This window comes from Equus asinus, chromosome 5 (genome assembly GCF_041296235.1).
Source record: "Equus asinus isolate D_3611 breed Donkey chromosome 5, EquAss-T2T_v2, whole genome shotgun sequence".
Classification (NCBI taxonomy): domain Eukaryota; kingdom Metazoa; phylum Chordata; class Mammalia; order Perissodactyla; family Equidae; genus Equus; species Equus asinus.
This window is the reverse complement of record NC_091794.1, coordinates 28967160-28981873: the sequence shown is the minus strand read 5'-3', so window position 1 is coordinate 28981873 and position 14714 is coordinate 28967160. Positions and strand designations below refer to the sequence as shown.

Below are 14714 nucleotides of genomic sequence, written 5' to 3'. Positions count from 1 at the left end.
TCCTCAACACCATTCAGCACAGAGAGAAATTATATTTTAACTTAATAAAGAGTTATGTTTGGGGGGAAATGTAATTAAGAGAAATATCTGCTCAATTATCGTATTCCTTTATCCCCGGCAGTAGACACATGACTCTGGACCACGAGCTGTAGCTCAGAGAGGCATTCAATTGCTGGAGATCTGTGCAGTGCCTGCTATGTTCCGGGCGTGGCAATCCTTCCCCCAGATAGGGGGTGTCACACCCAGACGGAAGCCAGCAGCCTGAGGCAGCCCAGCCTTGGGTTTTGGCGGTGAAAGCACAAGTCTGGGGACCGGAGAGACAGAACCCTCAGTCCCTCAGGGCCTCAGCCTTTCTGAGGAGGCAAAGTTCCCCAACCTTGAAAAGATCTCATCAAAAGTATTCTTAAACCAAATGCTTCTGGGAATGGAACCAAATGAATTTGGGAGAGTCTGTTCCTTTGGTGAATCTGCCAAACTAACTTCCATCACCTTAGAATTCAATAGATTTGAGGCTCGGGAAGCGTGTTTTTGTAAAGGGCATCACTGGAGATGAGAGAGAAGTTGGACTTCCTTGTTTAAAGCTGGCATCTTGTTCCCTTCCCCCAAACCCACCCCTGCCCTTGGTTAACGGCTTCACTGTCCCCTGCGCCACCCAGGAGAGAAACCTGAGAGTCACTCCAGGCTCCTCCCTCACCCTCATCTTCCAGCCCCACCCACTCAGCGCCCTCGCCAAACCCAGTCCAGTGATGCCGGCATCGTTCGAATTTGCGTTTCTGTAAGTCACATCTCGGTCCTTTAATCCATCTGCGTGTGCTGTTCGGATGCTGAAACCTGTTCATTCTATTTCCTTAGAGTCCTTGGCCCTCGCGGCTCACGTCTCAAGCCAGGCAAGAGTCCTCACTGCCTTCCCTGCCTCTTGCTCTCCTCAGACTTCGCTCAGCCAGCGCTCTAAAGCACAGCCAGGAGCATGGTGCTGCCCTGCAGAAAGTCCCTCAGTAACTGCCAGGGCCTCCTTAATAAATATGCAGACTTCTCACTCGGCCCTTTGAGGCCTTACGGACTCTCCCTCCAGCTGGCTTTCCTTCTCCCTGCTTCCACCAGTAGCCTGCTCCAGACCGCCAGGGCCCTGATCTCACCTGCTTGCTTGTCTCCATCCTTCAGCTCACCCTCTTCTTGCTCACATCTCTAGAGCCCTCCCTGCTCGGCCTGTTGCCCCTCGAGGCCCAGGATCAAACGCAGCCTTCCCTCAGGTCTGTGCTAGCCCAGGCCTCCACCTCCCCTGAATTCCCCAGCGCTTGCCCAGCACCCACGCCTGCATGCTGGTGTTTTGGTCCCATGTGCCCTTGTCTGATCTCTCCCACCAGACGGTGAGTGCCCGAAGAGCCTGCTATCCATCTGAGTCATTTCTCCCACTCCCACCCCAGCACTGCAGACAGGGCGACCAGGAGGGAGGCTATGCGATGGTTCGGTCCAGGGAGACCAGAAGCTTCCCGAGGGCAGGATGGGAGAGGAGGAATAGAGGGATATTCAGAAGCCTTCATTGACTGGCTAGCCATTAAGGGGGAAGAGAGATTGGAGAACACTACCAAACTCCTGGGCTTGACAATTTGTTGGGTGGGAATCCCGGAGGAGTTGGGGACAGAGTTTGGTTGAGACATGTTTGTGGCTGTGACAATAGAACACAGAGCTGCTGAGCAGGCAGATATCTCTGCAGGGAGCCAAGACGACCTGAGCCAAGATGGACATTTGGAGTTCATCAGGGTAGAGGTGGCAACTGACTCCAGGGGCACGCATGGGATTACCCAGGGAGGACGAGTGACAGCAAATCCCCAGGAGCCCAGCATGGAAGAGGTGGCTGGGGAAGATAGAAAGAGCGGCCAAGGTTGGGTCAGAGAGTGGTGTCCTGAAAACCAAGGCAGAACCGTTTGAGTGAGTGAGCGGCCCACAGAGTCAGCTGCTGTGAGAAGCTAAGAGCTGAAGCGTGTCCGTCCAGCCCACCCAGCCCACTGTCCTCCCCTCCTCTCTCCTCAGTGCTTTCCCTTCTCCTCACGGAGCAGCCATCTTGTCTGCTGAACAGGCAGAGCCACAGCTCCCCCTCTGGGGTTTAGTGTAATGACAGCCAGACAGCTGGCGGTTCGCTTCCCAAGGCACCACCTCATCTTGATGTCTCCTGGACACAGCCCTGGAGGGGGACGCTAATGACATGAGTTCCCCACACACCAAAGTCAGACCCCTGCCCCTAATCCATCTGGTCACCTCTACTTCTATTGTCTCCTTTTTTTCTCTATAGCAATTAAAAATGAATTTCTAGGGAGAGAAATAAAAACAGACGTTTGGCTTTTGGACTGGATGTCACGAGAGGGTAGCCTCCATTTTGTAGAATTGGAAGAGCGGTGGGATGGAAGCTCAGGGTTGGAACTTCAGGGTGGGGATGAGGGAGGTGGTTATTAAATAACAGAAAAACACCAGGGGAGAGACGTTATTTTATTCTCCAGAACATGAGCCAGTTTAACGGGTGCTTTGCAAAGCTCGGGGAAGGCCTTGCCAGGCCTCAGACTTTGAGACGGAGTAATGAAGGAAGGGGAGGAGGAGGGGACTCTGGTGGTGGAGTGGCCGCCTCCACCTCCTCCACCTTGAAGACAGAACTAGGTCCCAAGCATCTAAAACAAAACCAAAGCTTCAGCTGCCCCTCCGCCCCACCTCCCTCCTGGTCAGGCCCAGAGGCCTCTGCCCTGGCTCACGGCTCTGTCTGGCCTGCACCTAGGGTTCCCCTGCCCGAGCCTCGATAGACACAGTGAGCCTCACAGAGCCGCAGCGCGACTTCAAGTCCCACTCCTGACTGGCATTGTACATCAGTCCCGGGGAGCCCGAGCCCTGCCTAGGAGACAGCTGGACATTCAACCAGCGACACTGGACCTCGTCACAAGCGAGCACCACAGTGCCCTCGGGGTTGCTGTAGGTACACCGGCTCCGGGCTGCCCTTTCCTCCGCAGCCAGGTCCCAGCTGCCCCCTGGCTCCCTGTCCTCCAGGTTTGGGGCCTGGAAGCCCAAGTGGTCCCAGGTGACAGGGCACACCAGCAGCTCCTCCTTCAAGGCGGGCACCACCTGGCCCTTCAGGTAGGCAGGGCCCGCACAGTAGGTCTGGATGTTGAAGAGCCGGTCGCTGTACTGCTGCAGCCAGCTGAAAAGGTAGGCCAGGTGGCAGTCACACTGCCAGGGGTTACCGTGCAGGGCAACGTTGAACAGGTTGTAGTTGGTGTCGAAGATGCCCTCTGGGAGCATGGTCAGGAGGTTCCTGGAGAGACTGAGCAGCTCAAGCTTGGACAGGTTCTGGAAGAGCGCTGGGTGCAAGGCCGTCAGGTTGTTGCTGCCCAGGTAGAGCTTGATCAGCTCCCCCAGGTCCCTGAAAACACCGGCCGGGAGATGGGTGATGGCGTTGTGCGAGAGCGTAAGGGAACTGAGGCTGGACAGGTTGGCAAAGGCTCCCTCGGCGACAGTCTCCAGCTGGTTGTAGGACAGGGACAGGCCGACCAGGCCTGGGGTATGGGCGAAGAGGCCGGCAGGCAGCATCCGCAGTGCATTCCCCTGCAAGTTTAGGAAGGTCAGGTTGCCCAGGGAGGAGAAGATGGAGGGGGGCAGGTGCCCGATGGTATTCTGCTGCAGCCACAGCTTCTCCAGGCGGAAGAGCTGTGAGAACACTTCGGAGGGCAGCTCTTTGATGGAGTTGCCATCCAGGAAGAGCTCCCGTAGGCTGCCCAGTTTGCCAAACACACCCTGGGGCAGGCTGGAGAGCGCGTTGTCACTCAGCCTCAGGGTCTGCAGGCTGCTCAGGGGGTTGAACAGCTTCTCAGGCAGCTGGACCAGGAGATTCTGAGCGAGGTTGAGGGTCTTCAGATGTTTCAGAGGCTGGAAGAGCCTCCCAGGCAGGGTCTGGAGCCGGTTGCCCTGCAGCTGGAGGGACTCCAGGGCATCCATGTGGCAGAAGAAGCTCTCGGGCAGAGCCTCCAGCGTGTTGAAGTTGAGGGTGAACTTGCTCAGTGAGGTCAGGTTGGAGAAGATGTCGGTGCTGAGGTTGGAAAAGCCGCTGCCCGTGATCTCCAGGTCCTCGAGCCTGGGCAGCCCCCCGAAGGCATCTGGCCCGAAGTGACGGAGCTTGGTGTTGAGGAAGACCACCTTGGTCAGGTTGGGGATGCCACCAAAGGCCCTGGCCCCCACCGTGGTGAACGAGGTCTCCACGAAGACGATGTCTGTGGCATGTGGCGGGATGTCCTGCGGGATGGCAGCCAACTCCTCATTGGAGCAGAACACCTCCCGGTCGAAGCAGTCACACCCCACAGGGCAGGGCTGGGTGAGCCTGGCCACCAGCAGGAGGCAGGCCCAGCACAGCCAGGCTCCAGGCAGCATCTCCTACATCCGAGTGGGAAGAGAAAACAGAAGCGGCACCTTTATCAAGGGCAGCGGGCAGGGTGACCAGCAGACCGGATGGAGAGCCAGAAGACGGGGATGAGCTCCATCAGGGAGCCCACTCATTTGGGCAGCAGTTTCTGTTTTTAATAGCTGCATTCATACCGCCTCACAGCAGCCTCGCGAGGTCAGTGGGACCAGGGTTCTGACCTTCGACAGCGAGGAAGTCACTTGGTCTGTGCACGGTCACCCTGCAGGTTAGTGGCAGGACCGAGACCCAGGTCTCCCGGACTTCCCCATGTTCTTTCCAGACTGGAGAAAGAGGTGGAAATGAGACAAAAAGGCATGGGAGAGAGCTATAAAAGGAGACCATGGGTAATGTGGAATTTTTAAGATAATATATAAAATATGGGCAGATTATTCCTGAGTTGGAAATTTTTAAACCATAACTCTTCCTGCATTTCCAAATCTCAGCACATTCCAGAGCCTAATTAGGAGGAGATCTTACCATCTGCTCTTTGCACATCCGCGGAGGGAGAAAGCAGGGACAAGACCGGCTCTTATCTTGAAATGAGGCTGCCGGCTCCTCAGTTCTGCTGCCCACACACTCTCCCGGGCCCCCCATGGAGCCCATGGAACTTCCCAACATTGCACGGACCAGAGTGTCCCAGATGCGGGAATACCACAGACCAGTAGGTTTTTGGGGTTTGGTTATTGTTTTAAATAAGGAAAGGGGACCAGGTTTTTAGTTTACTAAACGTTAATTTAAAAAAAAAAAATGCCAGCAGCCATCCACAGGCCACAAATTGGTGATGCAATTGACAAGTGTGTTTTGTTTATTGCTCAGTTGTTGTATATGAACCACTAGCCAACACGTAAAAATTGAGAAATATCACCTTAAAAGTCCAGATTTCAGGATGAGTTCGAGGCACTGGGCTCACATTCCCACATGACAAGACTAAATGGGGATGGTCGCCCCATTAGGGGATATGCCCCCCGCCAGGCCACTTCTGCTCTCACCCATGTCATCATTTCCATGGCTTGTAGTGGTTCGAGTTCTATGAGTCTGAATCCCAGCTGCATCACGTTCTAGCTGTGTGGCCCTGGGCATGTTACTTAATCTGCCTGTGCTTTAATTTCCTTATCTGTAAAATGGGGATAATAATAGTGCTTACCACATGAGGGTCATTGTGAGGATTCAGTGAGTAAGCGTAAATAACACTGTGTTGGATGAGTGTCTGACAGTGTGAGCAAATCACAAACTATGTTAACCATTGTTAAAGGTTGCGAGCCACCATCATTACCAAAAAGGTTATTTGAACACAAAAAAGGAGGAAGAATTTTAGATAGAATACATTTGGCTTTATCAAAAAAAAAAAAAAAAAGAAGAAGAAAAAGAAAGAAGGAGGGAGAGAGAGAAGAACAGAGAGAGAGAGAAAGAAAGGTAGAAAGAAAAAAGGAAGGAAAGAAGCAAAAAGAAAGCCAGCCCTGATGCACTCGTGGTTAAAGTTCGGCGCTCTCACTCATTCACAGCCTGGGTTCGTTCCCGGGCGTGGAACCACACCACCCATCTGTCAGCGGCCACGTGGCTGACATAGAAGAACCAGAAGGACTTAAAATAGAATATACAACCATGCACCCCAGGCTTTGTGGAGGAAACAAAAAGAAAAAAAAAAAGAGGAAGATTGGCCATAGATGTTAGGGTGAATCTTTTCCTGCAAAAAAGAAAAAAGAAAGAAAGCAGGAAAGAAATAAAACCCTCACACAACATAACCCTAGTTTTTCTCAATTTATCTCTCAGTAAGATCTCACGATTGGGATCCATGTTGGGGAATCTTAACCCCAGCACTCTTTGCTGGCTGCCTCTCTGCTGCCCTCTGCTGGCTGCCTCCTCCTTCACAAGATGCCGCTTGAGGCCCAAGGGCTCCACGCAAACAGGGTGCTTACAAAAGCCTCCTCCCATTCAGACACTCATTAACTCTCAGTTTTTCCAGGAATTTTTTCTGTCTGATCAATAGAGAAGGGACAGTTTCTCCCTGAGAAAGTGTGTGCCTCCCTTGCGCTTGTCGGATGCACACATAGATGCTGAGTAAGCCGCTTGCGCTCCTCGGGTGCAGGCAGAGATGCTAAGTAAGCCGCAGGAAGCGGATTTACCCCGCTGTAGGGGAGGAGGACTCTTAACAGTAGGGTGCCTGCCTGCCCCAGGCACGAGCTTGCCTCCCGATTCTAGACTCCCAGGCCGGCCGTTACAGAGTTTACGCTAGCCGCTAGCCGGAGACTTTATTCTGGAGAATGTGTGCATAGTTTGCAAATAAGAAGCACAGGGCTCTGGCTGAAGGAGGATGCTGCAAGCCATTGCCTGTCCCACACCTGCCACCTGGGCGGCCCCTAGGGATCCTACACAAAACCGCTCGGGATCCTGAAAGAAGCCTTCCCTGACCCCAGGAATAAGGCGCCGTGGGTATGTTTCTCCATCTTACCACCTAGCATAGTCCTTCGAAATGAGGGGTTTTCATGACTGTCCTTCCTGTGAGAAGATAGGCGTCCTCAGCTGTGTGCTCAGCCTGCAGCGCAGGGTCGACTTACCGCGGGCTGGTTAGGGTTTGCGGAGCTGGACGCTCCACGGCTGGGATGAGCAGCTTGCGGGGCAGAGCTGCCCTTCCCTGGAATGATTCAAGCCCTGAGTAAATGACCACCAGCCTGGCCGTGAGAGTGGCCTCAAATCCTCCTCCCAAGAGTAAGGGGAGTAATTCTTGTTGTTAACACGCCACGTTATCAATGTGGCAGTCCCCTTCCTTGCTAACCCTTTGGTCCTTGGTTCTCAAAGGCTGTTTCCAGAAAAAAACCACTAGAATGGACATGTGGCCCTAGAGACCATCTAGCCAGCTTCCTCGTAAGGCAAGGCCCACCAGGTGTCTGCAGTGGGGCCTGGGTTAGAACCCAGACCTCTGGGTTTTCCCATCACTTCTGCCAGGAAAGCTGGGACCAAAGTGGGAAGTGCATGGTGACAGGAAAGTCAAAGGCTCAGGTGGAGCATGGGCCTCACCAACTGGGCCAACCTCAGGAGGCGTCCTCCCTTCCCCTTGGCCTGTGCCTCTAACTTTGAATCCACTGTCATTTGGAAATAATGTGCTTCAGAAGTTTCCAACAAAGGAAGTGACTCGAGAATTCAGAACTTGAATCAAACCTGTGGCTTGGGTGGCACAGAAAATCAAGTGTAGACAAATTAACTGAGGCTCAGGCGGGCAGGGGAGGTGGGGGATCCTCTCTGATGTGGGGGGTTCGGCTGAGGGGGCTGCTCCTGCCTGACAGGTCCCAAGGCTCTTGCACAGACATCTTGATCCTCAGGGCAAATCTACAAGTGCCCACAACAGGGGAACCAGGGCTCCCAGAGCCACAGCGACTGGTCCACGGGCATGCAGCTAGGAAGCAAGGGGCCAGGATCAATCTGAAGGGCCTGAGCTCTCGGCAAGGTACTGGCTGGGACACCACAAGGCTTCTGCACCTCCACAGTGGAATGAGTGGGGGTGGGCAGGCCCGCTCCTCACATTTGCAGGACCCAGGGGGAACATACACAAGAGGACCTTGCTCAGTGTCTGTCCCCTTCTTTTCCCACCTGTCTCCCTCTGGTACTGTGAGTAGAGACCCCACCTGCAGCTGCCCCCTGGCACCCCACATGCCTAAGGGCGTGCACTTCCATGATGTGGTCAGCCTAGGGACGATGGACCTGGGGCAGCAATGCACGCAAGCCCTGGGTTCTGGGTACCTGAAGCATGGTTTGAAATGGGGCACACCTCTGGATGGGCATGTCCCTTTGGTCTTTCAAACTTCTCACCCCCTGGGGATGTCATGGTGGGAGGCAGTCCAGAACAGGGCCCCTAAAGTTCAGAGGAAGACCTCACTTGCCCCAATCTCCTGGGGCAGGAAGAAACAGGGGATGGTACCCATGGTAAGGGTGTGGAACACTGACAATTTCCAACTCATCCACTCCCAGCCCAACTCATGCTCACATCCCTCTAGAATGGCTAAGAATTTGTGCTCTGGAGTCAGACGGTTTGGGTTCAAATCCTGTCTCCATCCCTTATTAGCTGTGTGGCTTCGGCTGAGTTCCTTAACCTCTCTGTACTTCAATTTCCTCATCTTCAAAACAGCGAGCTTCAATACCACCTTCCTCATGGGGTTGTTCTGAGGACTGAATGAGAAAATAAGTGGAAAGCTCCAAGCCCAGAGCCTGGCACAGAAAGGGCGCTCAGCAACACTAGTGATCCCGGTTTCTTGGAGCTCAGGGCAGCCCCGGATCTGTAGTCACGGAGGTTAGCTATGGAAAAACTGATGAGATCATCCAACAGCCCCACTTGTGGACCAGCGAGATGCTTCTCTCCAGCACTTTTTCCGGCTCTTTCCTCCCAGTCAAGGGAGACGTGTAATTGTTTCCTCCCTGGTTTAGTGAAGCACAGATTGGGATGGCTCTGGCCAGGATGCCCTGGTCTCGGGCCCCTTCCCCGACCCACCCTCCAGAGCAGGCTCCTGGGAGATTCTGGATGGGAAGTGCCCCTGCCCCAGCACGGTGGATGCTGGCACCAGCGGGGACAGTGGGGCAGCCAAATTTCTGCTTCTCATCTGGGAAACCACTTCTGCATTTGGGAAGAGACCAGCAAATGCCCACAAAAACATTCCATGCTTTCGGAAGCCAAGGAAGGCTCGGCCTTTTTTTTTTTTTTTTTTTTTTTAGTTGACTGGTTGTAAATGGACTCTTTCCTCTTCTCAAATTGCTTTGGGTTAGTACATTTCTGTGTGTGCCCTGAGCCAGTCTGTCATCCACCACAGAGCCAACCCTCGCTCCTTCCTGAGGGCAACCAGAGCCCAGAACCCAGAGCCCCGGCCCCAACCTCAGGGGACTGCTGTTTATGAGTTGGGGCTGCCTGCATCAGCATCTGCCTCGCCACCAGCACTGGATTCTGCCCTTTGGGCTCCAGCACATCTGCAAGCGAGAAGAGGAGACTCTGAGGCTCAGTCAGAGCCCCTGACTGCCTCATCCGCGTCCCCGGGAAGGACCTGCTGCTCCCAGGACCTCAGTTTCCTTTCCTCTGAACCCCTGAAAACAAGCCAAGTAGCTGAGGCGGTCAGGCCTGGGCTGGGCTCCTGCCCATGCCCCTCCCCGGACAGCCCTACCCCACTGCTGCCCAGGGGGTCCCAGACAGAGAAGTAACCCCTCAGAGTCCCAGCTCTGCGTTGATCAATTGAGAACAATAATAATAATAATACCTAAATTACAGCATTGTTAGGGTTATTGTGGCCATGAAGCAAGATAACTAGTATTGGGTTTCTGATATTGCGATGTTATAAGAAATATATATTTTGTCTTCATCCTGGTCCCTGGCACAGAGCTCCTAAAACCCTTGGAATTCCTGAGTAATGGGAGTGAGAGGAGCAGATTTTGTTATTTATAATAAGCCCCTTTCAACCCACACCTGAGTTTACATCAATGAAGTGACTCGATGGGTCCCTAAGAGCTTCAGGATAGAGGCTGGTTGCTGAGGATGCAACCATGTGACTGGACAGCTAGAACTTTCAGCCCCACCCCCGCCACCTCCTCCAGGGAGGGGAGATGGAGATGGGATTGAGCTAATCACCAATGGCCAATGATTTAATCAATCATGCACGTGTAATGGAACCCCCATGGAAACCCCAAACTAAGGGGGGTTTGAGAGCTTCTGGGTTGGCAGGCGAATCCACATGCTGGGAGGGTGGCACACCCCAAACTCCATAGGAACCAAAGTTCCTGATCTTGCAGTCCTTGCAGACCTTGCCCTGTGCATACCTCTTCATCTGGCTGGCTGTTCGTTTGGATCCTTTTCAATATCCTTTATAATAAACCGGTAATAGTTAGTAAAGTATTTCCTTCAGTTCTGTGAGCCATTATAGCAAATTATCAGACTTGAGGAGGGGGTCATGGGAACCTCCAATCTGTAGTCAAACAGACATGCACATAACCGAGGAACCCACTATAGTCAGGCGTCAGCTAACAACGGGATATGTCCTGAGAAACGCAACGTTAGGCGATGTCGTCATTGTGCGAACGTCATAGACTGTACTTACACAAACCTAGATGGGATAGCCTACTGCCCACTGAGGCTACATGGTGTGAATCGTATGGAACCACCATCACATATGCCGTCCGTTGTTGATGAAACATTGTTATGCGACGCATGTCTGCCCTTGAAATTGGCTCTGAAGTTCACTAGGGACAGTCTTGTTGGACTGAGCCCTTAACCTATGGGGTCTACACTAACTCCAGGCAGCTAGTATCAGAATTGAATTGACCTGTAGGACACTCAGTTGGTGTCCACAGAGAACTAGAGAATTGCTTCGTGGAAAAACCCACACATTTGGTGTCATCAGTGTTGGGAGTGGAGACAGATCATAGTAACAGGGTTATAGCGAAAAAACAGAAACAACCTAAATGTCCAACATGAGGGACCAGTTAAATGCTACACGGATGTAATGGAAACATTCTCTGTTGTCTTTTTTTTTCAATTGCTATTACTACTTTTTTTATATATAAAGATTGGCACCTGAGCTAACATCTGTTGCGGATCTTTTTCTTTTCTTCTTTTTCTTCTTCTCCCCAAAGCCCCCTGGTACATAGTTGTGTATTTTTAGTTGTGGGTCCTTCTAGTTGTGGCATGTGGGATGCCGCCTCAGCATGGCCTGATGAGCAGTGCCATGTCTGCGCCCAGGATCCGAATTGGCAAAACCCCCGGGCTGCAGAAGTGGAGCATGTGAACTTAACCACTTTGCCATGGGGCCAGCCCTTCTCTGCTGTCTTTAAAATTATATTGTAAATATATGTATTTATTGACAAGATATTTGCAATACCTTAAATGAAACATATTGAGTCCCAAAATGCTAAGTTTCCACCTTTAAGGAATATTTGTGCATAAAAACATAATAGAAGATCATATACAAAATATTTGCAGTGGTTATGTCAGAAAAATAGAATTGTGAGTGATTTAATTTTTTTCCTTTTGCCTAATCATATATTTTCCACATTTTTTTAAATAATAAACAGGTATCACTTTTGTAATAAGCTTGAAAGTAATTGTAAAAATTGACATAATTGTGTAAAACATGCAGCAGAGGTCCAAGTATATAACAGAGGCTTGCCGATTTCTTTCTTTCCTTGCAATTATGTTGCAGAAGCTCAAGCGAGCTTGTCTATCAGCTGTCCGAGCATTCAAGAAGATAGGTAACATTCTGAAATAAGAGGAGGCTGTGAACTGGGCCCGATCCTTTCTTCAAACGCTCCCCACAGGGCCCCACCTCTAGCGATCATGTACACAGTCCCTTCCACTTTAGCATGCCCGTGTCAACCTTTACCTGTTGCTACCTGTCCCCATTCTACCTACCCTCCCAGGCCAGCACAAGTCACACTTCCCCCAGGAAGCCTTCCTTCACGGCCCCTCCTTTGGATCTTGCAGGTCACTATGTCCTCTGTTGAACACTGGGCCTTTCTGCTCTGTATTCTAGTTGGTTGCACCCACGTGACTGTGAGCCCCGGGTCCTACTGCCCACAGCATCTCTGTATCCGGCTGTGCACCCAGCACCTGGCACGGGCCTGAGCACAGCCCTGTGTGCTGAATTGAACAGAATAGGTTTGTGGCTTTCATGACCCTGCATCTCAGAACTTTTCATCCTGCCTAGCAGAGTGAGGAAGAGCTTGGGCTCTGCTGGCCCAAATTCTGACACTGCTACCTACTAGCTGTGTGGGCTTGGGCGGGTCACTCCATCTCTCTAAGCCTCAATTTCCCCATCCATAATTATAACCCTATCCCTTAGGGTTAAAATTAGTATTGGATGATACTAATTGGATGATAAATATGCTGAATTAGATAGTAAATATAAAGCACTTAACAGCATCTGGCAAATAGTAAATGCTCAATAAAAGGCAGCTACATACATGTTTTATTCCTAGAGCATCCATATACTTTATCATCTAAACTTTTGGGGATGAAAAAGGGAGCTATTAATAATTATGCCAGGATGACAGGCATAAACTAGGGCAGGACCAGGCAAATCTGGATGTACGGTCACCCAGCTTATCCCTACCATTCACTCTGAGCGCCCTGGCACAAGGACCAGGTCACCTTTCTCTCAGAACCTTTCTACTGTGACCTGCCTCTGCCTCAGCCCACACCGCCTTGCCTGAGTACCTCAGGGGCTTCTCCTCCCAGGACAGCGGAACACGGGTGCTGCAGCCTGCCTGAAGCTGGGGACACACTCTGAAGCCTGGGAGGAGTGGCCAGTCCCTCTCCTGTCCCCAGCTGGGACCCCAGGCCAGATTCCCCCCACAGCCCCACAGACCCAAGAGCCCTTTAGTGACCCCGGGAGGCCTACCGTGGGGGGCTGAGTGGGCGGGGACCGGCTGCCCCGGCTCTTCCTGGGGAGCAGAAGGGTGTCTGCTGTGGTCTGTGGTCAGCGTGAACCCAGCAGTGCCAGCACTAATCAAAGTTCCAGGCAGTGGTTCCTCCCCTCACGTGGCCTGAGCATTCCCGGAATGTCACCAAGGTCACAGGACAGGAGGAGAGAACCCAGGGCAAGGCCTCTGAAGATTACCAAATGACCCTGACCTGTTCCCATGAACAGATCCCGAAGAGGGCCAAAATCCAGCAAAGGTCACTGGCTTGGCAACTTTGGGACCCCAAGGGCATCCACAAGGTCCTAGAAAGTTCCTAGTAGGCTGTTCCTGGGGTGGGAACTGGGACCAGGGGTCCACCCCTGCACCCCTGCCCACCGACCCCCCCCCCCCCCCATCCTGTGAAAAGCCAGGCTGGTTCCAGCAGCCAGACCTCAGCCGGGCAGCCAGCCACAGGCACCTGCTCAGCTCTCAATTCCAGGAGAAATTCTAGAAGTGTTGTGGGCTTATTGTTTTGTTTTATTTCATGAACTAACTTTCTAAACCCTTTCCGAGTTAAAAGGGGGGAAAGATACAGGGAAGAGAGTTTTGGCCCAACACGGAGGGGAACACTGTCACCCCAGGGCCATCCCTGGATCAAAGAAGCTGCTGTGGGAGGTGGTGATTTTGCTGTCTTTGGAAGTGTTCAACCAGGGGCTGCAGAACAAGGTGAAGAGAGTGTGTGGCGTGTGTGCAGATGAGTGTGTATGAGTGTGCATATGTTTTCAGGGGTGCAGAGTGGAGGGATGACCTAGATAAGCCATCTAAGACCATTTTCAATGCCCAGAGTCTAAGTCAAAGTCGTCTGATGGCTTTTAAACTCGTTGCATGGTGTTAATATTTATCTCCAGGTCTTTTGCACGTGAGCAGATTTCACTAGCCAACTTGCACAGGTCTGATGGAGCATAGTGAAGAAGCATTGTTCGATGGAGACATATTACAAAGCCACCCTTTGGCAGAGAAGAGTGGGAGCATGTAAGAACAGAGAAAGGCTGTGAACAAAATGTGCCCGGCCCCACCGTCAGTAGCAGCCAGGCTGCCAGGGGCAGGACTGTAGATTTGAGGACTGGCTGGGGGGAGGGGGCGTGCCTCTGCAGGGACTCAACTGGGCTAGGGAGACAGCCCCATCTGCCCTGTGCTCTGCATGGTTTCTTAAGGCACCGACACTCACCTCCAGAAAGAGAGCTTGGCTGTCAGTCAACATCATGGTGAACAAGAGAAATCTGGCATTCAATAGATTCAGGTTTGAATCCTGGCTCCTCAGCTCACTAGCCAGTCCTCACACAAATTATTTCATCTCTACGAGTCTCTGCGTTCTCATCTGTGGCATGGGTGTGGCAGAGGGCCTGGGGAGGCACGTGTGTGTGGTCATGCACACAGATGTGAAGTCACACTGCAGATATTTGCAGCTGGATGGACACTGGGCGTACGTGTGCATGTTGGAGGGGAGATTGGCATCAAGAACTCCAGGGATCTTCTGGGAGATGGGATGAAGACTCCAACCCCTTTCCCCATTATCCAAATTCCAGAAACTGTCTGAATTTTGACAGGTTCCGTGGTTAGGGAAGGACAACAAGGCCCTGCCAGTCATTGAAGGAGTCCAGCCCCGTGATATAGTGAAGACACTACTGGCCAGTGTCCAGGTCCAGCCTCCTGGGACAGGCTTACACCTGGCAGAAGGGACCTAAGAGCCAAGGGAGCCCTGGAAAGTATGGTTTGAAGCCCCTTTACTGGGCATAGCAGTGGGATAAAGGAACAGCAGAGATCACTCCTCTTAAGCACTGGACCTGTGCCAGCAGCTGTGGCGGCCCCTGGAACCTGGGGACACCTGGGCACTTGGAGGGCATCACCTTCA

At 52.3% G+C, this 14714-nt stretch overlaps 1 protein-coding gene across 2 annotated transcripts; it reads right to left on the bottom strand.

Annotated features, from left to right (window-relative positions):
• Positions 1–2465: 2465 nt before the first annotated feature.
• On the bottom strand, positions 2466–12975 carry CPN2 (carboxypeptidase N subunit 2). Of its 2 annotated transcripts, none has more exons than XM_014843409.3 (2): positions 12802–12975; positions 2466–4407 (listed from the first exon to the last, which is right to left on the bottom strand). In XM_014843409.3, the coding sequence occupies exon 2, from the start codon at positions 4402–4404 to the stop codon at positions 2761–2763; it is 1644 nt and encodes a 547-aa protein (XP_014698895.1). In that variant the 5' UTR covers positions 4405–4407; positions 12802–12975; the 3' UTR covers positions 2466–2760. The 2 variants fall into 2 exon arrangements, with proteins under 2 accessions (XP_014698895.1, XP_014698896.1); XM_014843410.3 differs by having other exon boundaries at positions 2466–4716; positions 12802–12963.
• Between the last annotated feature and the right edge of the window lie 1739 nt (positions 12976–14714).